Consider the following 22,906-nt stretch of genomic DNA (forward strand, 5'->3'; position numbering starts at 1 on the left):
CTGGTTAGTCTGGGAGCCTTTAAGAAGGCACCGGGCAGGGCGGTCGTGGGGATTGTAACTTCCTTGGGCTGAGTGCCTGGGGAAGGGGATTCATCCAGGAGACTTTTCGTGGAGGAGGGCTTGACCAGGAGCTTAATCAACAGAGCAGGCCTGGCCCTTCAGGCATCCCGCCCGTTTGGCCATTTTGCATCACTAACAGATTTTTTGTTGAGCACCTACTGTGTATGCGTGTTTGGTAGGAGGAGTGAAGGTGACGTGGCTGAGATCTCCGACCGTGACACGTGACAGGGTATAATCAGGACGTAAGGGGGTGAGGTTTGGGCTGAGGGTTGCTGGGCCTGGGGTGGGAGGGAGGCGGGAGAGGGGAGCAGGGAAGGGTTCCTGGCAGTGAAGCTACGGGGCCAAGCTAGGAGACACAAGTGGAGGACGCAGCTTAGCTGAAGGCCAAAACGATAGAGGGGCTGCATTTGATTGAGGTCACTCAGGAACGAGACAGATCGAGAACCCACCTGGGTCCACGGTGCTCACGTCTGCACCTGTTATCCTGGGGCTGCTGTTTTCTGTCCCTCGTCCCACACAGCCCTCCACCCACCTCCCCTCCTCCTGGTGGCCTGGCCCCGTCATTCCTCAGTCATGGTCTGGGCCAGGCCGCCCTCTCCGGACGTGTGCTGCTCCAGCGGCCGTGTTGGTGCTGGTGCTTTGTCTGTAGCCACTTTCCTTGAGCCCCTTCCCCTCCCCCTTGGCTCGGTGCTGTCCCCGTGCCACAGTGCTGGACACGCCAGGGGTGGCTGTTCATTTCACAGATGCAGAACCCAAGGCCTGGGGAAGCGGTGTCTTGCCCAGGGCCCTCCAAGTTGGTGGCAGCATCGCGCTCACATCCCTCGTGTCCTGGTTCCCAGCTGGGCGGTGTCCGGGGCCTCTGCAAGGTGGTCAGGTTCAGGAAACCCAGAGGCTTCAAGGAAAGGCCCTCAGGCCACTGCTCGAGTCTGGTTCCCCGGGCCAGTTCAGAAACGACTTCCCCTTTGACACAGCCGTGCATTTGTCTGCTCTTTCCTTCACCCCAAGCCCTGGAGGGGCCCAGAAGGGGTCACGGGTTCTCTGTAGCCGTGAAGACAAACCCAGATCTTAGTCATGACCCATCTGGCCATCCTCTCCCAGGCCGGCCCGCTGGCAGTCAGAGAGCGTGACTCAGCCCAGTGTGAGCCGGGGAGGGGTGAGGAAAGGCAGGGAGAGGGGCAGGCACAGGGAGGCAAGCGGAGAGAGAGGGACACAGGGCCCGAAGCTACACTCTGCGTGGTCTGGGCTTGAACGTGGCTTCACGGCTGGGCAGGTTCACGGTGGGCAGAGTGAGGCTTCTACACAAGTCGGGAGGACCGAGTGAGCCGGTGGTTGGCTAAGCGCTCTCAGCGACAGGTGGTTGTGGTGCGGGGACAGGTCCCATTCTGGCAAACAGCCATAGGCGCTCACCTGCTCACCGGGGAGAGGTGCATTAAGGCAGTGCCTGCCCCCCCCACCCCCCGGGGCGAGCAGGAGGGGGCAGGGCAGGCGAGGAAGAGGAAACCAGCCATGTCCCCATCCCCTGGGGATTCATGGTGTGATTCCTCCGCAGGACAGAGGAATCCTTCCACTCACCGACCGTTATCAGCCACGACAGGGGCTTCCCCGGGGCGGGGTGTGGGCACAGTGCTTGGAGGGGCTCACGGCCAAGGAAGAGCGGGGTCCCGGCCTCCGTGACTGTGACTGTGCAGGAGGAGGCTGAGCTCAGGGCCTCAGGAGGGAGGCTCCGGGGGCACTTCAGGAGAAGGCTGCCTCCCACCACCAAAGGGGGTGGTGCCTTTGTTGTTCCTCCAAAGGAGTGGGTTTGCTTTGAAGTCCCATCATGGACGGAGCAGACCTCAGGGACCCCTGCCCTATGGGGACTTCACTTTAGCGCCTCGCCTTCTAGGGGCTGGGGCCATGCTGTCGGGGTGACGGTGTGGTTTCCAGCCACTGGTCCTGCAGCCTCCATCCGCCACGGAATCTTCCACGTTCCGTGGGCCCCTCTGCTTTCTCCCCTGGGTTGTATTCCCCTTGTTGGTTCTGGTACTTGTGTATTAACCCTTCTTCACCTTGAGCTCGGTTACAGGTTTGCATTTTGTTGGTGAATTTGGTCCAGCATATACACGTGTATAGATTTACATTTTGTGTAATTATGTAAGTATCTGTTGTACATGTGTGTGAATATACGGTGTATGTGCATGCGTGTGCATATAATATAAAACGTTTAGCGTGTGTACGTGTGATACATAATATGATGTATCAATGTCTGTATGTGATATATAAAATATTCATGGAAACATATTCAAACATATACATATTTATGTGTATATATACACATATATACACACAACTTATTTTTTCAAATTTTTTTTCAATGTTTGTTTATTTTGAGAGAGACAGAGCATGAACAGGGAAGGGGCAGAGAGAGAGAGAGAGAATGAGAATCCCAAGCAGGCCCTGTGTTGTCAGCGCAGAGCCCAGTGTGGGGCTCGGTCCCACGAACCCTGAGATCATGACTGGAGCCGGAATCAAGAGTCAGATGCTCAACCGACTGAGCCACCCAGGTGCCCCTCAAGTGTTTCTCTCTCTCTCTGATTCCCCTTCTAAAGCTTGCATTAGACGGATGCTGGACCCGTGTCTCACCTTGTCTGGCCCCGTTCTTATTTCTTGGTCCCTGCTGGGCTCTAGAAACTTTCCTTGGCTCTAACACGATCAGTAGCTCGCCAGACCAGTTTCTCTTCTGCTGTTGCCATCCCTCTGGTCAGCTCTTCTGTGGAGTTTGTTTGGTTTTTTTTTGTTGTTGTTGTTAAAGCAATCCTGTCTTCGTTTTCACACGCTCTGTTGGTTTTTTTTTTTTTTGTTTGGTTGTTTTCCAGATACTGATACAACCTGTACTGTCCATGGGTGCCGTGGACTCATTCTGTGCTTTTCACAGCCTCCCTCCTCCCTGTGCTTTTTAAGTTCGGAGTCTCCTGGTGGGCTAGAAGTGGATGCAAACGGCCCCCACACACTTGAGTTTGGGCTAATTAGCCAAAGATCCCTAAGTGAGGTTATGGCACAGAACAGGAACTGGTGTGTTTCCAGTGATCTCAGGAAGCACAGAGCTGCCATTGACGTTGTCCAAGTAAAGTGGGTCTTGCCAAGTTTTGTTTTTTTTTTTTTTTTTTTAATCGGGACATAATTCACATACCAGACAATCCACCCTCTTCAAGTGTATACTTCAGCAGTCTCTGTATATCTTGTAGATGCACAAAGTTGAGCAGCTACGTGGTTCCAGAACATTTTCTTCTCCCCGGAAAGACACCTCCTAACCTGTCAGCAGTCACCCACCGTTTACCTCTCCTCAAACACGGAATTGCGTAGAAATGGAACCCGACGGTATGTGGCCGTTGGTATTGAGGTCTGCCTTGGCATCACGTTTTTGAGGCTCAGACGTGCCGTGGCATGAACCAGAATTTCATTGCATTCCACGCTTGAGTAATAGGCCCCCGTATGGCTGTTGCACATACTGTCCATCCATCCGTCAGCTGGACCTTTGGGCTGTTTCCACTTTCTTGCTGTTATGAGTCACGGTGCTCTAAGTGTTTACGTACAGGTTTGGTTTTTTTTAATGTAATTTATTGTCAAATGAGCTAACGTACAGTGTGCACAGGGTAGTCTTGGCTTCAGGAGCAGATTCCTGTGATTCATCGCTTACGGACAACACCCAGCGCTCGTCCCAACAAGTGCCCTCCTCGGTGCCCATCCCCCACTTCCCCTCCCCCCATCAACCCTCAGTTTGTTCTCTGTATTTAAGAGTCTCTTAGGGTTTGCCTCCCTCCCTGTCTGTCTGAAACTATTTTTCCCCCTTCCCTTCCCCCATGGTCTTCTGTTCAGTTTCTCAAGTTTCACTCATACGAGTGAAAACATTCGGTACCTTTCTCTGCCTGACTTATTTCACTTAGCGTAATGCCCTCCAGTTCCATCCACGTTGCTGCAAATGGCATGATTTCCTTCTTTCTTATTGCCAAGTAGTATTCTATTGTGTATATAAACCACATCTTCTTTATCCATTCATCAGTTGATAGACATTTAGGCTCTTTCCATAATTGGGCTATTGTTGAGAGTGCTGCTATAAATATTGGGGTACAAGTGCCCCTATGCATCAGTTCTCCTGTATCCTTTGGGTAAATTCCTAGCAGTGCTATTGCTGGGTCTTAGGGTAGCTCTATTTTTAATTTTTTGAGGAACCTCCACACTGTTTTCCACAGCGGCTGCACCAGTTTGCATTCCCACCAACCGTGCAAGAGGGTTCCCGTTTCTCCACATCCTCTCCAGCATCTATAGTCTCCTGATTTGTTCATTTTGGCCACTCTGACTGGCGTGAGGTGATACCGGGGTGTGGTTTTGATTTGTATTTCCCTGATGAGGAGCGACGTTGAGCATCCTTTTGTGTGCCTGTTGGCCATCCGGATGTCTTCTTTGGAGAAGTGTCTATTCACGTCTTCTGCCCATTTCTTCACCCAAAGAAGTATGTTTTTGGGGTGTTGAGTTTGATAAGTTCCTTATAGATTTTGGATGCTAACCCTTAACCTCCATGTCATTTGCAAATATCTTTCCCGTTCTGTCAGCATGTACAGGGTTTTGAGGACATACTTCCCTAATGACTGATGATGGTGAGCATGTGTTCGTGTGCTTGGTGGTCATTGTTCATCATCATTCGGAGAAATGTCTATTCAGATGCTTTGCCCATTTTAAAATCAGGTTGTTTGTCTCTTGTTGAGTTGTGAGTGTTCTTTACATATTGTGGACGCTAGGCTCTTGTTAGTTACATGATTTTCCATTACTTTCTCCCATTCTTTGGGGCGTCTTTTCACTTTTTTTGATAATACCCTTTGGAGTGCCAAGTTCTAAAATTCTGATGAAGCCCGATTTGTCTATTTTTGCTTTTATTGTTTCTGCATTTGAGGCCATGTGTAAGAAACCACCTGTTAATGTGAAGTCATGAAGGTTTACCCTTTGTTTTCCCTGAAGAGTTTTATAATTTTAGCTCTACATTTAGGTCTTTGATCCACTTTGAATTCATTTTCATTTTATCTATTTGAAAAAAAATTTTAATGTCTTATTTATTTTTGAGAGCGAGAGAGGGAGAGAGAGGGAGACAGAGTGTGAGCAGGGGAGGGGCAGAGAGAGAGGGAGACCCACAATCCGAAGCAGGCTCCAGGCTCCGAGCCATCAGCACAGAGCCCGACGCGGGGCTTGAACTCACATTGTGAGATCATGACCTGAGCTGAAGTCGGACGCTTAACTGACTGAGCCCCCCAGGTGCCCCATTAGGATTTTCTACGTACAAAATCATATCAACTTCCAACGGGTAGTTTTCCTTCTTCCTTTCCAACCTGGATGCCTTTTTATTTCCTTTTCTTGCCTGGCATCCCTGGCTAGAATCTCTAGTATAATACCGAACAGAAATGCTGAGAGCTGACATTTTGTTCCCGATCTTCAGGAGAGTTTTCAATCTTTCGCCATTAAATATTTTGTTAGCTGGTTGTGTTTTGTTTTGTTTTTGTCTTTGGGGTTTTTTTGGAGTTGTCATTTATCTGGTCAGGGAAGTTCCCTCCTATTCTGGGTTTGATCGATGCTTTTATCACGAAAAGGTGTCGGATTTTGCCAAATTCCTTTTCCGCATCTGTTGAGATGATTGTGTGGGTTTTGTCCTTTTTCTGTTACTGCGGTGGGTTTCCATTTGTTGAACAACTTGGCGCTCCTTGGAGAGATTCCACTCAGTCCTTGCCACAGTTGTTAATCTTCTATGCTCGGGGTTTACACATGTCTTTCAGAATAATTTATGCTAACAGGCTATGAGCTGTCGCTTAAGGGACAAACTTGTTTTAGAAACACAGGGAGTGTCACCAAGGCCACATTCTTACTGACAGGAGGGAAGCGGTCTCTGCACAGGTGTCCCGACCGGCTTCTCCTACTTCAACTTTGCAGAGGGCTGTTTTCCCATAGTTCCTCCTGGACTCCAGCTGATGCCTGTGTCTAGGTGATGTGGTTCTCAAAGAGTGGTCCCTGGACCGCTCGGAAAGTGGTCAGAAGTGTGAATTTTGGAGCCCGGCCCAGACTCGGTGAATCCGTGATTTAACTACCCTTTTAGATCCTTCGGGTGCTTGCTGACCTCTGATAGCCATTGGCTATTAGGCCAGTAACTGGCGAGAGGCCCACAGATCCATTTTCCTGGATTTCCCCTCCCTCAGTCACTGAGTTTGGCCTCTTTTTTCCACACTTAGCTTTCCTCCAATATTGAGTGAAGTTGACCGTGTACCCCGCTTTGTATCTGCCCTTCCCCCTTAGCCTGTCTCTGGGTGATGTGATGCGTCTAGTTTTCGCAAACGGCTGCCATCTAATTATTGGGGAGGGTGACAGAGCTTCTAGCTTATTCTTCTTGGTGTTTTCAGCTTCCTGGGCTGTCCCGTGCCTCCAACATTCAGCCCTTCCCACACCCGGGCAGATGCCTCTGCTTGGCACAGCGGGTGTTCGGGGGGGCGGGGCCCACGCACGCCCAGGCCATTACACTGCTTCCTTTGCTCCCCTGTTTTCCATCCAGGAGCCCGCTCTCCGCCCCCGCACTGGCCTGTCCTCTGGCCACAGACGTTCCTTTGCAAGATTGAGGTTGTGGCCTCCTCTCTGCTCTGGCAGCGTTACGGACATTGGTTAGACCTTCGCAGTCACACAGACCTCCCTAGGAGGGCCTCGCGCTCGGTAGCCAGCCCTGCCCCCCTCCGTGGGTTCTCTCTGCCGTCCACCTTTCGCAGATGCCTGATGGTTTCAGGTCTGCGAAGGACGGCCCTTCTTACCTTACGATACTGCTGAAGACCAACTGGCAGAGAAATATTTAGTGCCGTTTTCTAGGGATTTGGGGCGGGAGGAAGGGCCCGGATCATGCAGTGAGCTCACTGTATTCAGCCAGACCCTGATGCTTCTGAGATGTGGACCCGGTAACGTGGCCCTGCGGTGAGGTTGGCAGCGGGTTTCCCTTGTCTGCGGAATGAAGGGCGGACCCCCGCCTGGCATGAAGGCCCATCGGTGTGGCTTTCACCACCCCCTCCAGCAGCTGTCATTGTCTGGGGATAGTAAGTTCACCATCGCCGTAGGAGTCAAGCAGCCCCGGGCCGGCTTCCACGAGGGACTGTCAGATCCGTCCCACGGCTGATTTCCACTCTGGTATGTCTCACTTCCAGGCCGCACTCCCGCCTCTCCTGCTCGCCTGTGCTCTAGACAGAGCCTCTGGGGGGCTGCAGGCTGACCGCCCAGCACTTTCTCAGCAGGCCTTCCGGAAGCCCAGCCTCCCCCAGGCCACCTCCTTGCCCTAGTGTGGCTCTAACTGGCCGCACCGTGGGGCTGGGCCGTCGCTGGTGGTGCCGGCCTGCCGGCTACCTGCAGCCCTGCCTTCGAGGGTGCGTGCTTTAACTACCTGTCTGCACCTGCAGCGATGAGGGGCTCCCCACATTCGAGCCTCCCCCCCACCCCCACTGTGCACTGGGCTCACGAATTCTGCTGGTCAGCCCTGGGGACACACCGATGGCTCAGAAACGGCTCCAGGCTGGGGCGGGGCAGGCACAGTCCAGTGAGGTGACAGCCTACAAGAGGGGGAGCACAGGACATTGGGGTCGGAGAGACATGGAGCGTGAGCAGGGAAACGCAGGCCCAGGAGGCCTTGCTGGGCTCTGGACAGACCCGTTAGGGCGCCGTGGGCGGGATCAGCATGTGCAAAGATGCAGAGGGCGTGTGAGAAGCAAGGAAGTCTGGAGAAGCACATGGGTTCTTGTTGCCTGAAGTCAGGCTGCGAGGTGCTGGGCTGGGGGCTGGAGAGGGGGTGGGGAGAGGGGGTGGGGAGGTCTGAAAGAGGCTGGAGGGGACCCTGGTGCCGAAGGCTTGGAATGGCAAGCTAACCGGTGTTGGGGGTGGCGGCTGGGGATCCTTGGGGTTATTTAATCCAGAGCCACCTTCTAGAAAAATTATTCTGGAAGTCAACGAGAAGATGATAGGAGGGCCTGGGAATGTGTGCAGGGGTGCAGCGGGCTGGGTGAGAGGGCACCCTGAGCCTGCAGCTTGGTGGGAGCACCAGAACAGGAGATGGGCAGGAGGGCTGTCGGCTTCGGAGCCCCGTTACCAGGCAAGCCCCGCACCCCAGCTGCCGCCCCCCACCCCCCCACCGTGGGGTCTACCAGGCCCCCTCTGGCTCTTCGGGAGGGGATTTCCTAACATCTTCCTCCTCCCAGAGGCCCCGCCATCCTGAATGATCCCCCCCCCCAGCCTCCCCGAGGCCCCTGCTGTCCCGGATGCCCCCCCCAGCCTCCCCGAGGCCCCCGCCATCCAGAATGCTCCCGCCCAGCCTCCCCGAGGCCCCCGCTGTCCCAGATGGCCCCCCCAGCCTCCCCGAGGCCCCCGCCATCCAGAATGCTCCCCCCCCAGCCTCCCCAAGGCCCCCGCTGTCCCGATGCTCCCCCCGCCTCCCCGAGGCCCCCGCTGTCCCAGATGCTCCCCCCCAGCCTCCCCAAGGCCCCCACCATCCAGAATGCTCCCCCCCGCCCCCAGCCTTCCCCTTTCAGGTTTTGGTGGGAGAGCTGCTCTTACTCTGGGGAGGATGGGGGGGGGTCTCACGGTTTGTTGGACGGGGGTTGGGACAGGAAGTAGGAAATCATGGGGGAACCACTGGCAGGCGTTGGACGCGTTCCCACGCGGAAGATGTGGCCCAGATGTGCAAGCCTCCGTCCCGGCCCCCTGCACAGCCTGTCCTGTCTGCAGGAGTTTCTGGCAGCTTCCGCTGAGGTGCGGCCGTGGGGCCAAGTGGGGTGCTGTTAGGCAGCCTGGAACTGGGGCACATCTGCCTGGTGGCTGTCGTCTGGGGAGCCTGCTCGTCAGGAAGCCTGGCTCACGGCTGACCCTCGTGGTGGCTCCGAGGGAAGGGGGAGCTGAGCCAGCCCACCAGGCGCCCGGCTGAGGCTTCACGGCAGAAGCCCCGGGTGTGCGGAGACATGGGGCGGCCCAGCCTCCCTGGCGGACAGGCCCTTTTCCACTGCCTTGACCCCAGCCCTGCCCTGTCTGCTTGCCTGACCCCAGCCGGAGCCATCCCGTGGGGCAGAGGTCGCGGCAAGAGCCCTCAGCAGACTGGGGCGTCACAAGGGACCAGATCCAAACCTTAAGGATGAGGTAACGACTTTATCCTTCTGAGTCTCAGTTTCCTTCCTCCCGAAGGTGTGGAATCTCGATGATCTAGCGGGGTGGGGGGTGGGGTGGGGGGTGGGGAAGCCGTAAAGCTGCTGCTTTCAGTTGGCGCAGCTGAGCCCGCCCCCCCCCACCCCCCCCACCCCCCCCCCCCCCCCCGCCGCCCCCTGCCCCTGGGGCTGGCCCTGCCTCCTTGCCCGGCATCCCTCCTCCTCCCAGGTGACCCGTGTCTCCTGCACACTGCCCTTGCAGTGACCCTCCCTCCTGGATTCTCCAGCTCCGCAGCCCTGCTTCCGGGCCCCAGCCTCAGTGGCCCTGCCCCCCCCCCACCCCCGCCCCGGGCATTCCTGCCCCTGAAATCCTGCCCGGAAGCAGTCATGCCTCCTTCCTGGTAACGAAATCAGCGTCTCCTACACCGTCTAGGTTAACTCACTCGCAGGCCTTGGCGCAAGGACGGGACGGCGATGAATCAGACCCGGCCGCTCCCCCAACTAGATGCCCCCCCGCCCCCGGGGTCTGGCACGCAGTAGGTGCCCAAGAAACGCCCAGGGGCGTTATGCTGTGGGCAGGGCCTGGGTTAGGGGTTAACTTGTGAGTTCTGAATAATTTACCCTCGGGTCTGTGTTTGTAAGTGTGGCCAAATGGGATGGGGTCCCGGCTCGGCTTGCGCTTGGCTGGCGGGCGCTGCCTCGGGCCCCCTCCCTGCCTCCCAGATGTCTCCTGCCCTCTGGCTCCCAGCCCTGCCTCCTTTTCCGGCCGGTAGGGGCCCGGCCACAGGGTGGAGCAGGGGTTGGGGCTGTATGCCTGTGTCTCAGGGCCGAGCGGCCATCCCTGCCCTGAGCACGGATAGGACGCTGTCCTATAGGACAGCCAGCCCGTCACCCACCCCATGCGGGGACCTGGTGCATTTTGACGGGAAGGTTGCAGCGTGCCCAGAGGCCACCTGTCTGCCCGGGCTGGGGTGGCAGGCCTGTGGAGGGCAGATGTATGTCCCACCGTTCCTGCTCTCACCGTGGTCGGGTGTGTGGGTCCGGTGGGCGGTGGGAGGCCGGTGTGGGTCGGGTGTGCCGGGTCGGGGAGACCCCCTCGCGTACAGACCACCAGGACAGGTAGAGAGCGCACAGGGAAAAGGAAGAACCTTTTTATTTTAGGACCGCTAACGACACTTTCTCTTGCTTTTTGGACGAGGACCCCTGAGTTTTCATTGTGCTGGGGCCCCAGTCATACAGCTGCAGCTGGGTCCCAGGGGCCAGCCCCCCCGCCTCTCCAGGCCTCAGTTTTCTCCTGTGGCACCGGGTCTGAGGGCTCTGCTGGGAAGCGGTTCTGGCTGCCTCCCCACACTACCGGGGTGCCCCGTGAGGGCTGGGCCTCTGCTGTCCGTCTGCCCCCTCTTGCACCCAGGCTCTGGGACAACCCGGACTGGGGGCACCGAGAGCCGTGAGGACCCAGGCTGGGGTCACCGGGAGCCAGACAGCAGTGACCTTGCCTCGTCCTCGCCTGCTGAGTGCTCGCCGTGCGCCTGGCCGTGTGCTGAGGGTTTCACACCTGTGAGCATCCAGTGCTCACCACGGCCCTGCCCTGGGTACCGCTGTCCCCAGTCTGCAGGTCAGGAGACTGAGGTGCGCAGAGCGTAGGCGAGAGACCGGGATCCGAGTGCAGGTGCACTTCAGTGCTGTGCTGCCCAAGGCACCACTGCACACGGGGACCTCACACACCTTGGGACCACCTGCCCGGAGAGGGAGGTGACGGAGAGGGAGGCGGACGTGGAAGCAGCCCTGCGGGGCGGGCGTCTGGGCCCCAGGAAGTGCCAGTGATTTGGCACCTTGGAGAGCGGGGGTCCTTGGGGACGCTGCAGACACCTTTTGTTCAGGGAACTCAGGCCTGCTGGGGAAGCTGTAATGTGCGGGCAGGGTCACGTTCAGGAGAAACCTCGGTTCTCAGGCTGGGCGCGGCCTCTGTCTCCCCAGACCCTGGTACGGCCATGTCTGTGCCCTTCCCTGGCCCCGGAAGCAGGGAAGGCAGACACTCTGGAAGGAGGGCCGTTCAGCATGCGGGGTGGAAATGCGAGTGTAGAGCTCTGACAGGCAACGCCCCGGAGGCTGGGGGGTGCTGGCTGGGGGGGGGGGGGGGCGGTTCTTCAGGGGACCTTCCGGTTCCTGGGGCTTCAGGCTTAGTTTCCTTTCTGAGCCTCCGTGGTTGGGGAGTGGGCTCGAGGAAGGGGTGCTGGCCTCTGCCGACACTGCCCCTTGGGGGCCCAGAGCTGACCCCGGAGGGCAGGGGTCCGAGAACCGAGGCTTCGGGTGGGAATGGGAGGCCTTCACGGATGCGGCCGGGGCGGTTCTCAGAGGACACGGCGGATGTGACCGAGGCGTGGTGGGAGGGCGGGTGGGGCTCCAGGCACGGCCTCACCTGTGCAGGAAAGGGGTGCGTTCGGGGAAGGGGACTTGGCGGGCGGAGGGCGTGGGGACGGGAGGGGGCCGCTTTCCCGAGAGGCCTGCTTATCACGTGGGACCCCGAGGAGGGGAGCCACTGCAGGCCCATCAGCGGGAGGGAGGTCGGGGCAGAGCCAGCGTCCCCTGCAGAGGGGGGAGTGGGTCGGGGCCACCCTCCCTGCAAAGCATTGCCGGCACCCACGGGGCCTCGTGCGGGGTCCCTGCGCCTTGACCGGGCTTCAGGATGCCAGGAGAGCGGGGCTGGCGGCAGTGACGGGAGCAGGTGAGGTCACGGTGGGCCGGGTCTGTCCTCGCTCACACGGGGCCTCGTGACTCGGGGAATAACTTACGCCCAACCTCGCGGTTCAGAGAGTGTGTTTTGTGCTTCCCGATGGTTTGCGATGAGTCTGGCTGGTGGGACTTCAGAGACGGGTGGCGTAAGCCCAGACGGAACACGGAAAAGCCCGGAAGAACAGGCGTGAGGGGATCGCGGGTTCTCTCTCAGTGACGGGATTATGAGACGTTTTCTTCCTTCCTTATGTCTTTCGGTGTTTTCCAGATTTTCAGTGAGGAGTTTGTACGACTTTCACGATTGCAGAAAAAAGCTGTTCCCAGACGGGAAAGAACTAGTTCCATAGTCCAGGGGCGGATTCTGCACGAGGGGAGGGTGTGCGTTTCGTGCACTGCACAAATGTCGGCTGAGAAGCGCATTCTAGGTGTGGGGACACCAGCTGGCAGCACAGTCGTCCCTTCCAGCGAGGGGTCCAATTCTCAGAGTCAGACACCCCAGGACCTGGGGACCACGGGGGCCCAAGGGAGGGAAAGGGCCCCAGGGGGAGAAGGGAGAAGGTGGTGCCTTTGCTGAGGCAGGGCTGGGGATGGACCCACACAGGTCAGGGGACATCTGAGCGGACGTGGGGGGGAGCAGCGGCCGATGAGGGTCAGGAGTCGGGAAAGGGGCTGGCGGTGTGCACGCTGACCGTCGGGGGGTCAGGCCTGGCTTTCCCTGGCTCGTGCTTTGTGCTGCCTGAAGTGCCCGGAGTGGCACGGCCGGGGCAGGGCACCAGTGCCGGGAGGGACAGGACAGGGCACCAGCGGCCTCCCCGCGTCCGGCCACAGTGCCGGGGACTCTGCTCATGTGCCTTCTCTCTCTCCGCAGGAGATGGGAGCACCCCGTGCACGTCCAGCGCCCTCCAGGAGAAGCAGCGTGAGTTCCCCTGACCTGCCAGGAGGCTTGTCCCTCCCCACCCCACCCCGCCACCGTGGGTCCAGCCTCCTCGGGCCTGGGGCCCCCCCCGCCCGTGAGCTGAGCTCCTGGGGGTCCCCGGCTCCCACCCGCCGGGCAGCTCAGGGGCGGCAGAGCCAGAGTGGGGGCGGGACCCTGCAGAGTGTCATCTGTGTGCGGGCAGAGAGAGCACGGGAACGGGGGGGCCCTTCCCAGCCTTTGACGCCGTGTGTCCCGGGTGACGTGGTGCTGAGGTCAGAGGCTCCTCATTCGAGGCTGTGCCAGGGTCAAGACTCCTCCCACAGGCCTGGACCCGGGGCACCCTGTAGAGATGCCCGCGGGCCGACCGCGATCGGGGAGTCCTCCCCGGAGGCTCCGGCAGACTTGGTGGGCGGCCTCAGCCAAGCATCTGCGGTCGGCAGCGTTGAGTTTCTCAGCAGGCCGGGGTCGGGGAGGGTCTGGCGCGTGATGGGCGTGAACCCCCTTCTCTCTCCTGCCGCTTGGAGGTGTGGTTGGAATCTGGGGGCTGAGCCCGCCCTGCCCACCCATCTCCAGGCTCGCACATCCCTCGGCTGCAGGAGGGGGTCTGCCCGGCCCGGGGCCAGCACTGGGAATGTGTGCCGGGGGCCGGGAGGCCTGGGCGCCTCTGTCAGGGGCACCCCACAGCTCAGGCCGCGGGGGCACGGGGCAGGGGGAGGTGGAGGGCATCCTCACACCGTGCAAGGAACTGAGCTCAGCAGGAGCGGGGTGTGTCCAGTGTGCCCCCGGATTCTAATCTCAGTGGCTGAACGAAGACCCAGAGAGCAATGCGTTTGCATTTCCTGAGAGGAAGAGCCACTGGGAGGCGCCAGGTTTGCGCCCGAGGGGGAGGAAGCCAGGGTGTGCGTGGCCGGAGCCTGGGTGCTGTCTCCCTAGGGAATGGCGGCTGGTTTGACAAGTGTGGGCCTTCGGGGTGTCCTCAGCCCATCCTGGGTGAGGAGGGTTGGCTCAGGGGGTGAGGGAGGAGGGCGGAGCTGGAGATTAGTGGCCTTCGGGTGGAGGGCCCGTTCCCATGCACCTTGTGTGTCCTCTCTAGGGATTAGTTAGCCCGGTCCCCCCAAGAGGCCCTGCGTCACATCCCTCAGGTGTGGCCACTGTCCTCAGGAGGGAGGGAGGACCCCAGCCTCAAAGGGAGAGTGACCGCCCACCCGGGGCCAGACCTCTGCTCCAGGCTGGACCTGGCTGAGCAACGTGGATATTTAGTAGAGACACAAAATCTGTTTGTTGTTGTCTTTAAACTAGGGCTGTGCGGGCGCCGGGGGGCTCAGTCCGTTAAGCGTCCGACTTTGGCTCAGGTCATGATCCCACAGTTCACGAGTTCGAGCCCCGCGTGGGGCTCTGTGCTGACAGCTCAGCTCCTGGAGCCTGCTTCGGATTCCGTGTCTCCCTCTGTCTCTGCCCCTCCCCCACTTGTTCTCCTCCCCCTCCCCCCCATAAATAAACATTAAAATTTTTTTTCAAAAAATAGAATAAACTAGGGTTATGGACGTCAGAATCCACTGCTGAAGGCTCCTCTGTGGTTCTACCTGTCGAGGGTCGTCTTGCCAGCGGGGAGTTAAGGGTAATAACAACGGGGCCAGTGGCCCTAAGTACACGGCCAGCAGTGTGGACAGTGGGAAGGACGACCTTGTGACAACCCTCCCTGCGATGTCCACACGGCCGGCCGACGGGTCTGCTGGTTCTGTTCCATGCGTGCCGCCCGCAGATTTCGGCATTTCGCTGCCTCTGTGTTTGTGGAGTGAGGGTTGTTGACGGCCGCGGTTTACTCTTGATCCAGAATTGGCGACGCGGAGGTCCGCCTGGCGCCTGTGACCCCGTGACGCGCTTCAGCGTTCGCCGTGTTCTTCCGCGCGCACGGTCGTTCCAGTATTTCTGCCGGCCTTACGCAGCCTCACTGGGGGCCAGATGCAGGGGAGGTGCGAGTGGCCCCCCGACCAGGACTCAGGAGGCCCCGGGGCTGTTGCTGCAGCCTCTGAGCTGGGAGGGAGCCAGGCCTGGGGGTGAAGCCCTGTTCCTTCATTCAGTGCTGTGACGTTCTGGGCAGGTCACCAAGCGTCTCTGAACCTCAGTTTACTCCCTCGTGGAGAGAGGACCGTAATGTCTTCTTCCCAGAATGGCAGACAGGCGGAGGGGCTTCCGGAGATCCGTCTTCTCGCTCGTCCGGTGCTGTGGCCGCTCGGTTGTCCCCGCACAGAGGTGTGTCCTGTGTAGGCTCCAGGACGTGAGCGGGGAGGGGGCCGGCCTGGGCGCTCAGACTCCATCCCGCAGCTGCACGGCCCGCAGCCTGCTGCTTCCCTGTTATTTGGGACCAGATTTCTGTGTGGGGGGGACCTGCCTGGGGGCAGAGGACGGAGGGTCTGGTCCCCCGGCCCACAGGCGCCGTCCTGCGTGCACGTGGAGCCCACGCAGCCCCGTGGGCTCTGACATTCTAGCACTCTCTGTGCCTCCTGGTTTCCTCTGTCTGCGGGTCCCGGCTGCCCTGAGCTCAGCAAGCACCCCCAGCGCACGGCCAGCCGTCTGACGTGGAGTTCGGCGCAGGGGCCCCGGACACATGGTCCGCACCAGCCGCACTCTCCACGCGGCCCTCCGGCCCCCCGGCCACCCTCCCTGCCGCTCTCCTTCCCCCCCACACCCACTCGGTGGGGACTCTGAACTTTCTCCTGTCCCCAGACCGGGACCCGGAGACCGCAGTCCGGACTGAGTGCCGTTACAGGCTCCCGTCTGACCCACGGGTCTCCGTCCTGCCCTGGCCGCCAGCGAGCCTGGCTTTGTCCAGGGCTGCGTCCTGACTCCCCACCCCCCCACCCCGCTCCTAGGCCCCATCACCTGTCAGAAAAACGTCCCCAAGGGGACGGAGAAGACGTGGATGCTCAGAACCACCCACCCCCACTGTGTGTGTGGGTCTGACCTCACGTCCCACCGCCTGGGGCCGGCGACCAGAGGAGCCGCTCAGATGCCGGGACCGCCACCTCAGGGCTCCCCTCCCGTGTGCCCGCGGCCCCTCGCCCACAGCTGGCCTCCCGGCTCCCTCCCACTAACCGGTGTCTTTTCCTCGCCTGTGTGGGCAGCTTGCTGAGCGCAGCTGCAGACGTGCTATATTTAGCCGGATTTAATGAGCTCAGGGTGGCAGACGGCCGCCTTGGGAGCTTTTCTCTCGCGTGTGCGCGCGAATGTCTGTTCGACAGTGTCCGCTCTCGCGTGTGTACGTAAGCGTGTGCCCGTGCGCGTGTGTGCATCAGTGTGCATGTTAACGTGTCGGCGCGTTCATTTTCACGAGGATACGTGTGTGTTCCCGTGGGTCTATCCGTGTCGTGTCTGCGCTTTGCTGGGGACACGTTGCGGCTTTTGACACTCGTAAGGGTCTAAGACGGGAACAGATTGTTGGTTCCCTCGTCTGTTTGAAAAATATTTCACGAGCATCTTTTATGTGCCAGCATCTTCATAGTCTTTGGGGATAAAATGGAACGTAAATGAGCCCGGCTGCAGCCTCTAAGGACCTCGCGGCCTGGGGGTGGAGGAGACGGCAGATGGAGTGACCACAGAGCTAAGTATGAGGACTCCCCCTGGGAAGGAAAGCCAGCTGCTTTGGGAGGAGGACAGGAAGGACGGAAGTTTCATAGGAAACATTTGGGCACAGCAGCATGAAGGAGAGTCCAGGCTTGGGGGGCAGACTGTGCAAAGGCCCCTTGGTGAGAGGGAGGAGAGGTTTGAAAGCCATCCTGCGGCTCAGGGGTTGAGCTCCGAGGGGAGGTGGGACCACAGCACACGATTTGCGTGGAGCTGTTAGAATTTAGTGCATGACTCTGTCAGGGTCCCGGCGGGGAAAGGAAGGCTGTGCCAACACAGGACTGGGGGAGGGTCCCCTGAAAGGATCTTGTTCACAGGCTTAGGGAAACCCACGGGCACGCAGGTAGCGGCCCAGCACCCTGCCCCACCGTCGGTCCACACCGCGGAGCCCCAGCCGGCGGTCCCCGGCGTCCTGCTCTGCGGCCCCGGCCGGCGGTCCGGCCCCGTCCGGAGCCCTCGTAGGGAGGCTGAGACCAACGTGCGTGGGGGCGGGGGTCTGTCTTCAGCCTGAGAGAATCTGTTTCCCCAAATCCCTTTCTCCTGGGAACAAAAGAGCTTCTGGAAACAGCCCAGGAAGCCGTGCGGCAGACCTCCCCAGCGGCACAGAAGCCCAAGCGGGAAGAAATCGGAATCACTGTCTCAGAAAAGTCGCCGCCCGCTACACGGGCACTGGAAGCTCTTCTGAGCGGGCAGCGCAGGGAGACGGTCGGATTCCTGGCGGAACAGACGCGACGCGTGCGTGGGCTCACCTGGCCCCTCCCAGAGGCAGCGGGATTCCCCGGGAACCGAACACCTCCACGAACACCCGTTTGTGCGTGTCTCTGTTCGTGCCGCACGCAGACGGGAGCAGACGGCAGCAGACGGCGCCTTCCCTCCCGGCCCCCCTAGGAGGACGACACACGGGGTGACGTCCACATCTCGGGCCGCGGGGGGCTCACCGGTCTCCCTACCCGCGTCCTGGCTCACTGCCGTGGATGCGCCGGCCGGTCCCCCAGGGCTGGGCACGCAGGTGGTTCTCCGTTGGTGTCACGAGCGGCGTGGCGATGCTCAGCGTGCACGTGTGCCTTTCCGCGCCAAGGCTCCGTCCCGGGGCGTCGCGGGTGCTCGGTGCTTCGAATGACGTTCCAAACCGCCCCGCTCAGGGTCGAACGGTTTCTCCTGTCACCGACCATGAATGGGGAAGGGCTGTCCCCCCCACGCTGGGCGGCACGGTGATTGCTGATCTGGGGGGTGAGGAAAAGGCCTTTTAGGGTCATTTCGCCGAGCGACTCCCTGCTCTGGGTGCCTTGTCCTGTGCCGACGCCATGCCTGGGCCCACGTCCCCAGCGCTTCACCCACACGGGGATCACGGCCCCTCCTGAGCCCCTGCTTTCTCATCTGTAAACCAGGGAGGGCACCCTGCTCCCTTGTGAGTGTAGGGAGGCCTGAGACCCGGGAGGAGGACCGGGACCCCGGGCACATGCCGAGGAGGCACTGGAACGGGGTGCTGAGCCCTGCCCGGGCCAGGAGGGTCTCTAGTGTGTCTGACTTCTCCCTGGGGCCTGACTCAAGATGGTGCCTCCCCCAGTCTGAGCCTGGCACCCCCCCCCCCGGGGTGTGTGGCCCCTCTACGGCCCCCGACGGTGTGCTTTTAGGGGCTGGATCTGGGGCCCAGACCCTCTGGGATCTTAGTCTGGGACAGCGCCTCCGTGGGGTGCTGAGTGGCCCTCCGGGGTTTGGGCCCCGTGGGCTGGTGGATCCAGGCTGACTGGGTTGGGTTCTGACCCTGGAAGGGTTAAGTTGTCTCGGCGGGGCCTCAGCGTCCACCCGCATCCTGCACTGCCCCGCATCCACTCGCTCCTTACTCCTGGCCCCTCCTGGATGACTGTGAACCTTTCCTGAGTACTGAGACTCGGAACCCCCCAGAAACCGCCCCACCCCGTTGGCGGGGCTCTGCCCTCTGTCTGGTGACCCAGACCCAGCTCCTGGGGATTGGCGGGCAGGTGCCACGGTCCTCGAGCCTGCTTTTCCCCCTGGCGGGGCCCCGCGTGAGCCCCCAGAGCGGCCTGAGCTGTGGGGGCAGGGACGTGCCCGCAGCCTCGGAGGCGCCCTGCCCAGCCTAGGCCTGTGTCACACGACCCCAGGGCCCCGAGGTCCTCAGGCTCATCGAGGTGTCTCTGGGCCCAGCCGGCGGACCAGGAGGCCTCCATGGTGTCGACCCGGTTTTGGAGCCCAAACGCAGGATCTTGGTTCACTGATTGTGTTTCAGGTGTATTCCGTCCGCAGACGGTCCTTCTCGGGTCCCCTCGCCGCCGGCCGTCAGCTCCCAGAGGGCAGGGCGTTTCCCTGTTCTGTCTAAGGGGTTCGCGTGGGGCAAAGTAGGGGACCGCGGCTTGTCTAAGGCGTTCCTGGTGTAAGTGTGACAGACATTTGTGCTGTGTGCTCAGCGGACGTGCTCGTGAATGGTTTTAGACTTAGATATGGGCTCACTCGCCGGAGAAAAATTGGAAAATACAGGACAGTTAGGAAAACCACCAGCTGTTGTCCCACCATCCAACAAGAACCACCCTCGGGCTGGGCCGGCCGCCCCCGCCCCTGGACCGTCCACGCCCGCGTGCTGCGTGTGCTTGTCCCGGACGCTCGCCTGGGGGCCTGGGGCCGTGGCCGGAGCCCCCGCTGGCCGTGCAGTGAGGCTGTACCTCCTCCTGTGAGCTCCCAGGGAGGGACACGTCCCGCGTCGCACTCAGGGCGAGGTCACAGAGCCACTGGGTTCTTCCCCGGGATTCGCGCTTGCGGCCGAGCGTGTGGTGTGTGTGCGTCCGTGAGCTCACAGAGGACCGGGTGCTCCTGTGGGCCACACGGTCACAAGCCGGGCCCAGCTGTGCTCCCTGGAGGGCAGGGGTGACGGGACGGGGCGCCCGGCTCCAGCCAGGGACGCCCCCAGCCCCCAGCCCTTGCGGGTCCCCGCGGCCCGGCAGCGGGAGGGGCAGAGGCAGTGGGCCCCTCGACCAAGCCGGTGCCGCTTTGCTCCTCGTGCCAAGCGCGTGGGTGCCGACCTCGGCCTCTGTCTCAAGAGGGGTGTGGCACTTGGGTCATTAGAAGGATGATCCCAGTGTGTGCCTCTCCAAGGTTGCGATTAAGGAAAAGCAGCCTCTGCTCTTCAGCTGGTGGGAGTGCTGGGGGCGGGCGCCGGGGTCAGCAGACGGCCGGGGGCCCACCCCGCCCCAAATCTGGGCTCGGCAGGGACCCGCCTGGACAGGGCCATGCTGGCGGAAACAACCCTGCCAGCGGCTTGTGTCCCCGGGGGCTCTGGGGGAGCCTGCGGAGGGGGACCGACGAGGCCCAGGCCCAGAACTCGTTCGGTTCCCCTGACGCCAGCTGCCCCGGGACTTTCAGGAGACGCACATCCCAGCGGGTGACACTTCCCCGAACCCGATTTCTCCCCGGCGCTGACGAGCAGAGGGGTACCTCACGGGCCGTGTGCACCCTGGGATCTTTGCTTGGAGCGAGTTTTCCCAAAAACGCCACACCGGACCGTGACAGCAGGGGATCGCGGCTGTCAAGGGGCCCCGAGTTGATCGCAGCAATGACAGTGAGCCGGGCCCTGCTGAGCATGTTGTGAGGTCTCCATCTCTGCCTCAGTGGCTCTGAGAAGGCTTTCCAGATGTCAGGACGATTGAGCAGGGTTTTGAAGGACGGGTAGGAGTTTGCTGGTCTGCCCGGGGAGGAAGGCCGTCCCAGGCACAGGGCTCAGCACGAGTCAAGGAGGAGCGAGCCTGCCGTGTCTGGTGGGCGAACCAGTGGCCTCCATTACTGTGGTGGGGACGCCTGGCTCTTCGAGAGCACAGCGCTGTGGGCAGGGCAAGGGCGGGGGGCGAGGGCCGCCTTTCTGGGTTCCACAGGGGCCTCTGCTGACGCTGGAGACGCGCCTTCCTGGAGGGCCCTCCAGTCACGTTAGCCCACTCCCGGGGGCAGGATCTAGGTCTGCGGGCGAGGCCTCCCCTCCTCTGTCCCCCGAGCAAGATGTCTTTGGCTGCCGTGGCCAGGGAAGGGGCGAGGGGTGCTGAGGACGACCCTGTCAGTCCCAGCCCCCCCTCCCCCACCTGGAGCCAGGAGCCCCTCTCTGAGGCCTGTGTGTGTATGAGCTTGTTTATCCTCGGCCCCGCCCCGGGGGTGGCCTCTGTCATCCTCGCGTCCAGAAGAGGAAACCGAGAAGCCGAGGGTCCGCTCACACCGTGGGCGGGGGCAAGATGTGGACGCGGGCGCTGTCCGAACCGGGTGTCTCCCGGCCTCAGGAGTGAGGGGTTCCCTGGGGCCAGAGGGGACCTCAGCTGCACACAGCTCCTGGTCTTACCGGCCCTGGAGCCGCGCACGAGGTCACACGCCCCACGGAACGTGGCTGCTTTGCTCTGGGGCGGTGTGTGTGTGGCAGGCCTAGAGGTACCACTCGCCAGCACCGTCCTGGGTTGGGCGTGGGACTTGGGTGCCGGCCGCTCAGCCTAACCCTGCGGCCTGGGGCACGTGAGCCAGGATGTATGAGCCTCGGTTCCTCGTCTGCAAATGGGGCTGATACCCAGAGGACCAGAGCTCAGGGGCGGTGTGGGGACTTGGTGACAGTGCCTGGGACGTAATACGTGCTCAGCAAAACCCAAGCCAGTTCTGTGTTTTGTCAGGAGCCTGTCCTGAGCACGGGGCCCAGGGCAAGGTCCCCAGGATATGAGCCGCTGGAAGGAACGGGGGGAAGTCCCGGGCAAGCCTGGCCTCGTTGCCTCCTCCTCCTCCTCCTGGCCACCCCTCCATCCTTTAGGGAACGGATTCCTGTCTGTGTGGGCGGGAGCCCTGAGCCCATAAAGCAGTTACCCTTAGACCAGGGCGGTAACCGGAAGGACCAAATCATTCAGAATTACACTTCTGGTTTCGTGTTCTTTGCTGAGTACCCTGGGGCCAGGAAGGTGGGGGGAGGGTGTCCTGACCCAGACCCTCGGTCAGGCTTCCACCCACACCTGCTGCACCCCTGCCCGCAGAGCCCCGGAAGGACCCTCCCCCACATGACCCCTAAGAGGTGCAGCAGGTTCGGGTGGGGTGGGTGAGGGAGGGGGGGCAAAGAAGGAAAGGGCCGTCCCAGCATGCAGCCGGCTGCTTTAGGAGTGAGGGAGTGAGTTCCCCGTCACTGAAAGCACACGAGTGGTCCACAGTCTCACCACGTGGTCCAGACACATACAAAGTAACATCCTCCTTGTGGGGAGAACAGAGAGGAAGCAAGGTCAGCGTGGTGGGTGGGTGGGTTCCTCAGGATGGCAGGCGGCCCCAGGTGGGCAGCGAGGGGGCCGCGGGGTGTCTTTGAAGTCTCTCTCCACCCGAGAGCCCAGCACGGTGACATTGGGAATGTAGGTGTTAGATCACACAGCCTTCTCTGTAAGGGCCAGCCGGTAAATACTCCCAGCTTGGCAGGCTGTGAGGACTCATGCAACTGTGTGACTCTGTCGCTGAGGCCCGTGTGCGAGCAGCCACAGACGGATGTGAACCAGAGAGCCCAGTGGTGTTCCAGTAAAACTTTATTAACAGCGATGGGCGCAGGCCAGATTTGCTTCTTGGCTGTCGCCTGCGGGTCCCTGCATTAGAGGGACCAGGGGCTCAGGCCTGGAGGCCCCAGAGGAGGGGTGGCAGCTGAAGGAAATGAGGACAGCCTTTCTTGGCGGGGGGGGGGGGGGTGACAGGGGCCTCACCCCAAGGGCCCCCAAATGCTGCCTTGCCTCTCTGGGGGTCCACCTGCCCTGGGCCCCGGGTCCCCTCATTCAAGGCCTTGCTACGGCTCTGATGGCTCCAAGCAGACATTTTTAAAATATGCAGCTCTCCACTTTTCAGGAGGGTGCTCGGCCCCCATTTCCGTTCCTCACTAGAGGTCCCCCGATGGCACGCACATGGTTGCTGTTGTTACTGGCGAGGGAAGCAGGACAGCATCTTCCGGGACACCCTCCCTGGCCTCAGGGACGGCGTGTGCGCTGGCCCGGCCCTGGGGGGACAACGGCTTCTGGTTGTGTTGGTCTGGAGGCGGGGGCTGGACGCTGTCGTTCCAGCTGGGGCCCCGGGGACGCTGGGGCCCCAGGGAGGGAGGCCTGCAGGTGCTGAGTCCTCTGTCCCCCCGCAGGAGAACTGTATCGGGTTTCCTTGAGAAGACAGAGGTTCCCCGCCCAGGGCAGCATCGAGATCCACGAAGACAATGAGGTGGGCGGGGCTCCTGGCGGTGTCTGGGCTCCCTGTGGTCAGGACTTCAGGGGAACCCCCAGGCCAGTGGACATTTGACTTGCTCTTCACCGGACTTGCCGTGCAACCCTGGGCAGGTCCTTGTCTGTCTCTGGGCCTCCGGCTCAGACCCCCTCAAGAAGGGTCTCTTGGGGCCCTTGGGGCCTTGACAGCG

General features: G+C 60.9%; 1 protein-coding gene across 2 annotated transcripts in view; it reads left to right on the plus strand.

Moving 5' to 3' along the window:
- Positions 1-22,906, plus strand: part of PITPNM3 (PITPNM family member 3) — a 69,156-nt gene that overhangs the window by 23,173 nt on the left and 23,077 nt on the right. For both annotated transcript variants that reach the window (XM_086685656.1, XM_086685657.1), the window contains 2 exons: positions 12,838-12,885; positions 22,637-22,713. In XM_086685656.1, the coding sequence (XP_086541782.1) occupies positions 12,838-12,885; positions 22,637-22,713 (125 nt within the window). The remainder of the gene's footprint in view (positions 1-12,837; positions 12,886-22,636; positions 22,714-22,906) is intronic.

The sequence above is a fragment of the Puma concolor genome, chromosome E1, assembly GCF_028749965.1.
Source record: "Puma concolor isolate L17-30 chromosome E1, mPumCon1.1.hap2, whole genome shotgun sequence".
NCBI classification, from domain to species: Eukaryota; Metazoa; Chordata; class Mammalia; order Carnivora; family Felidae; genus Puma; species Puma concolor.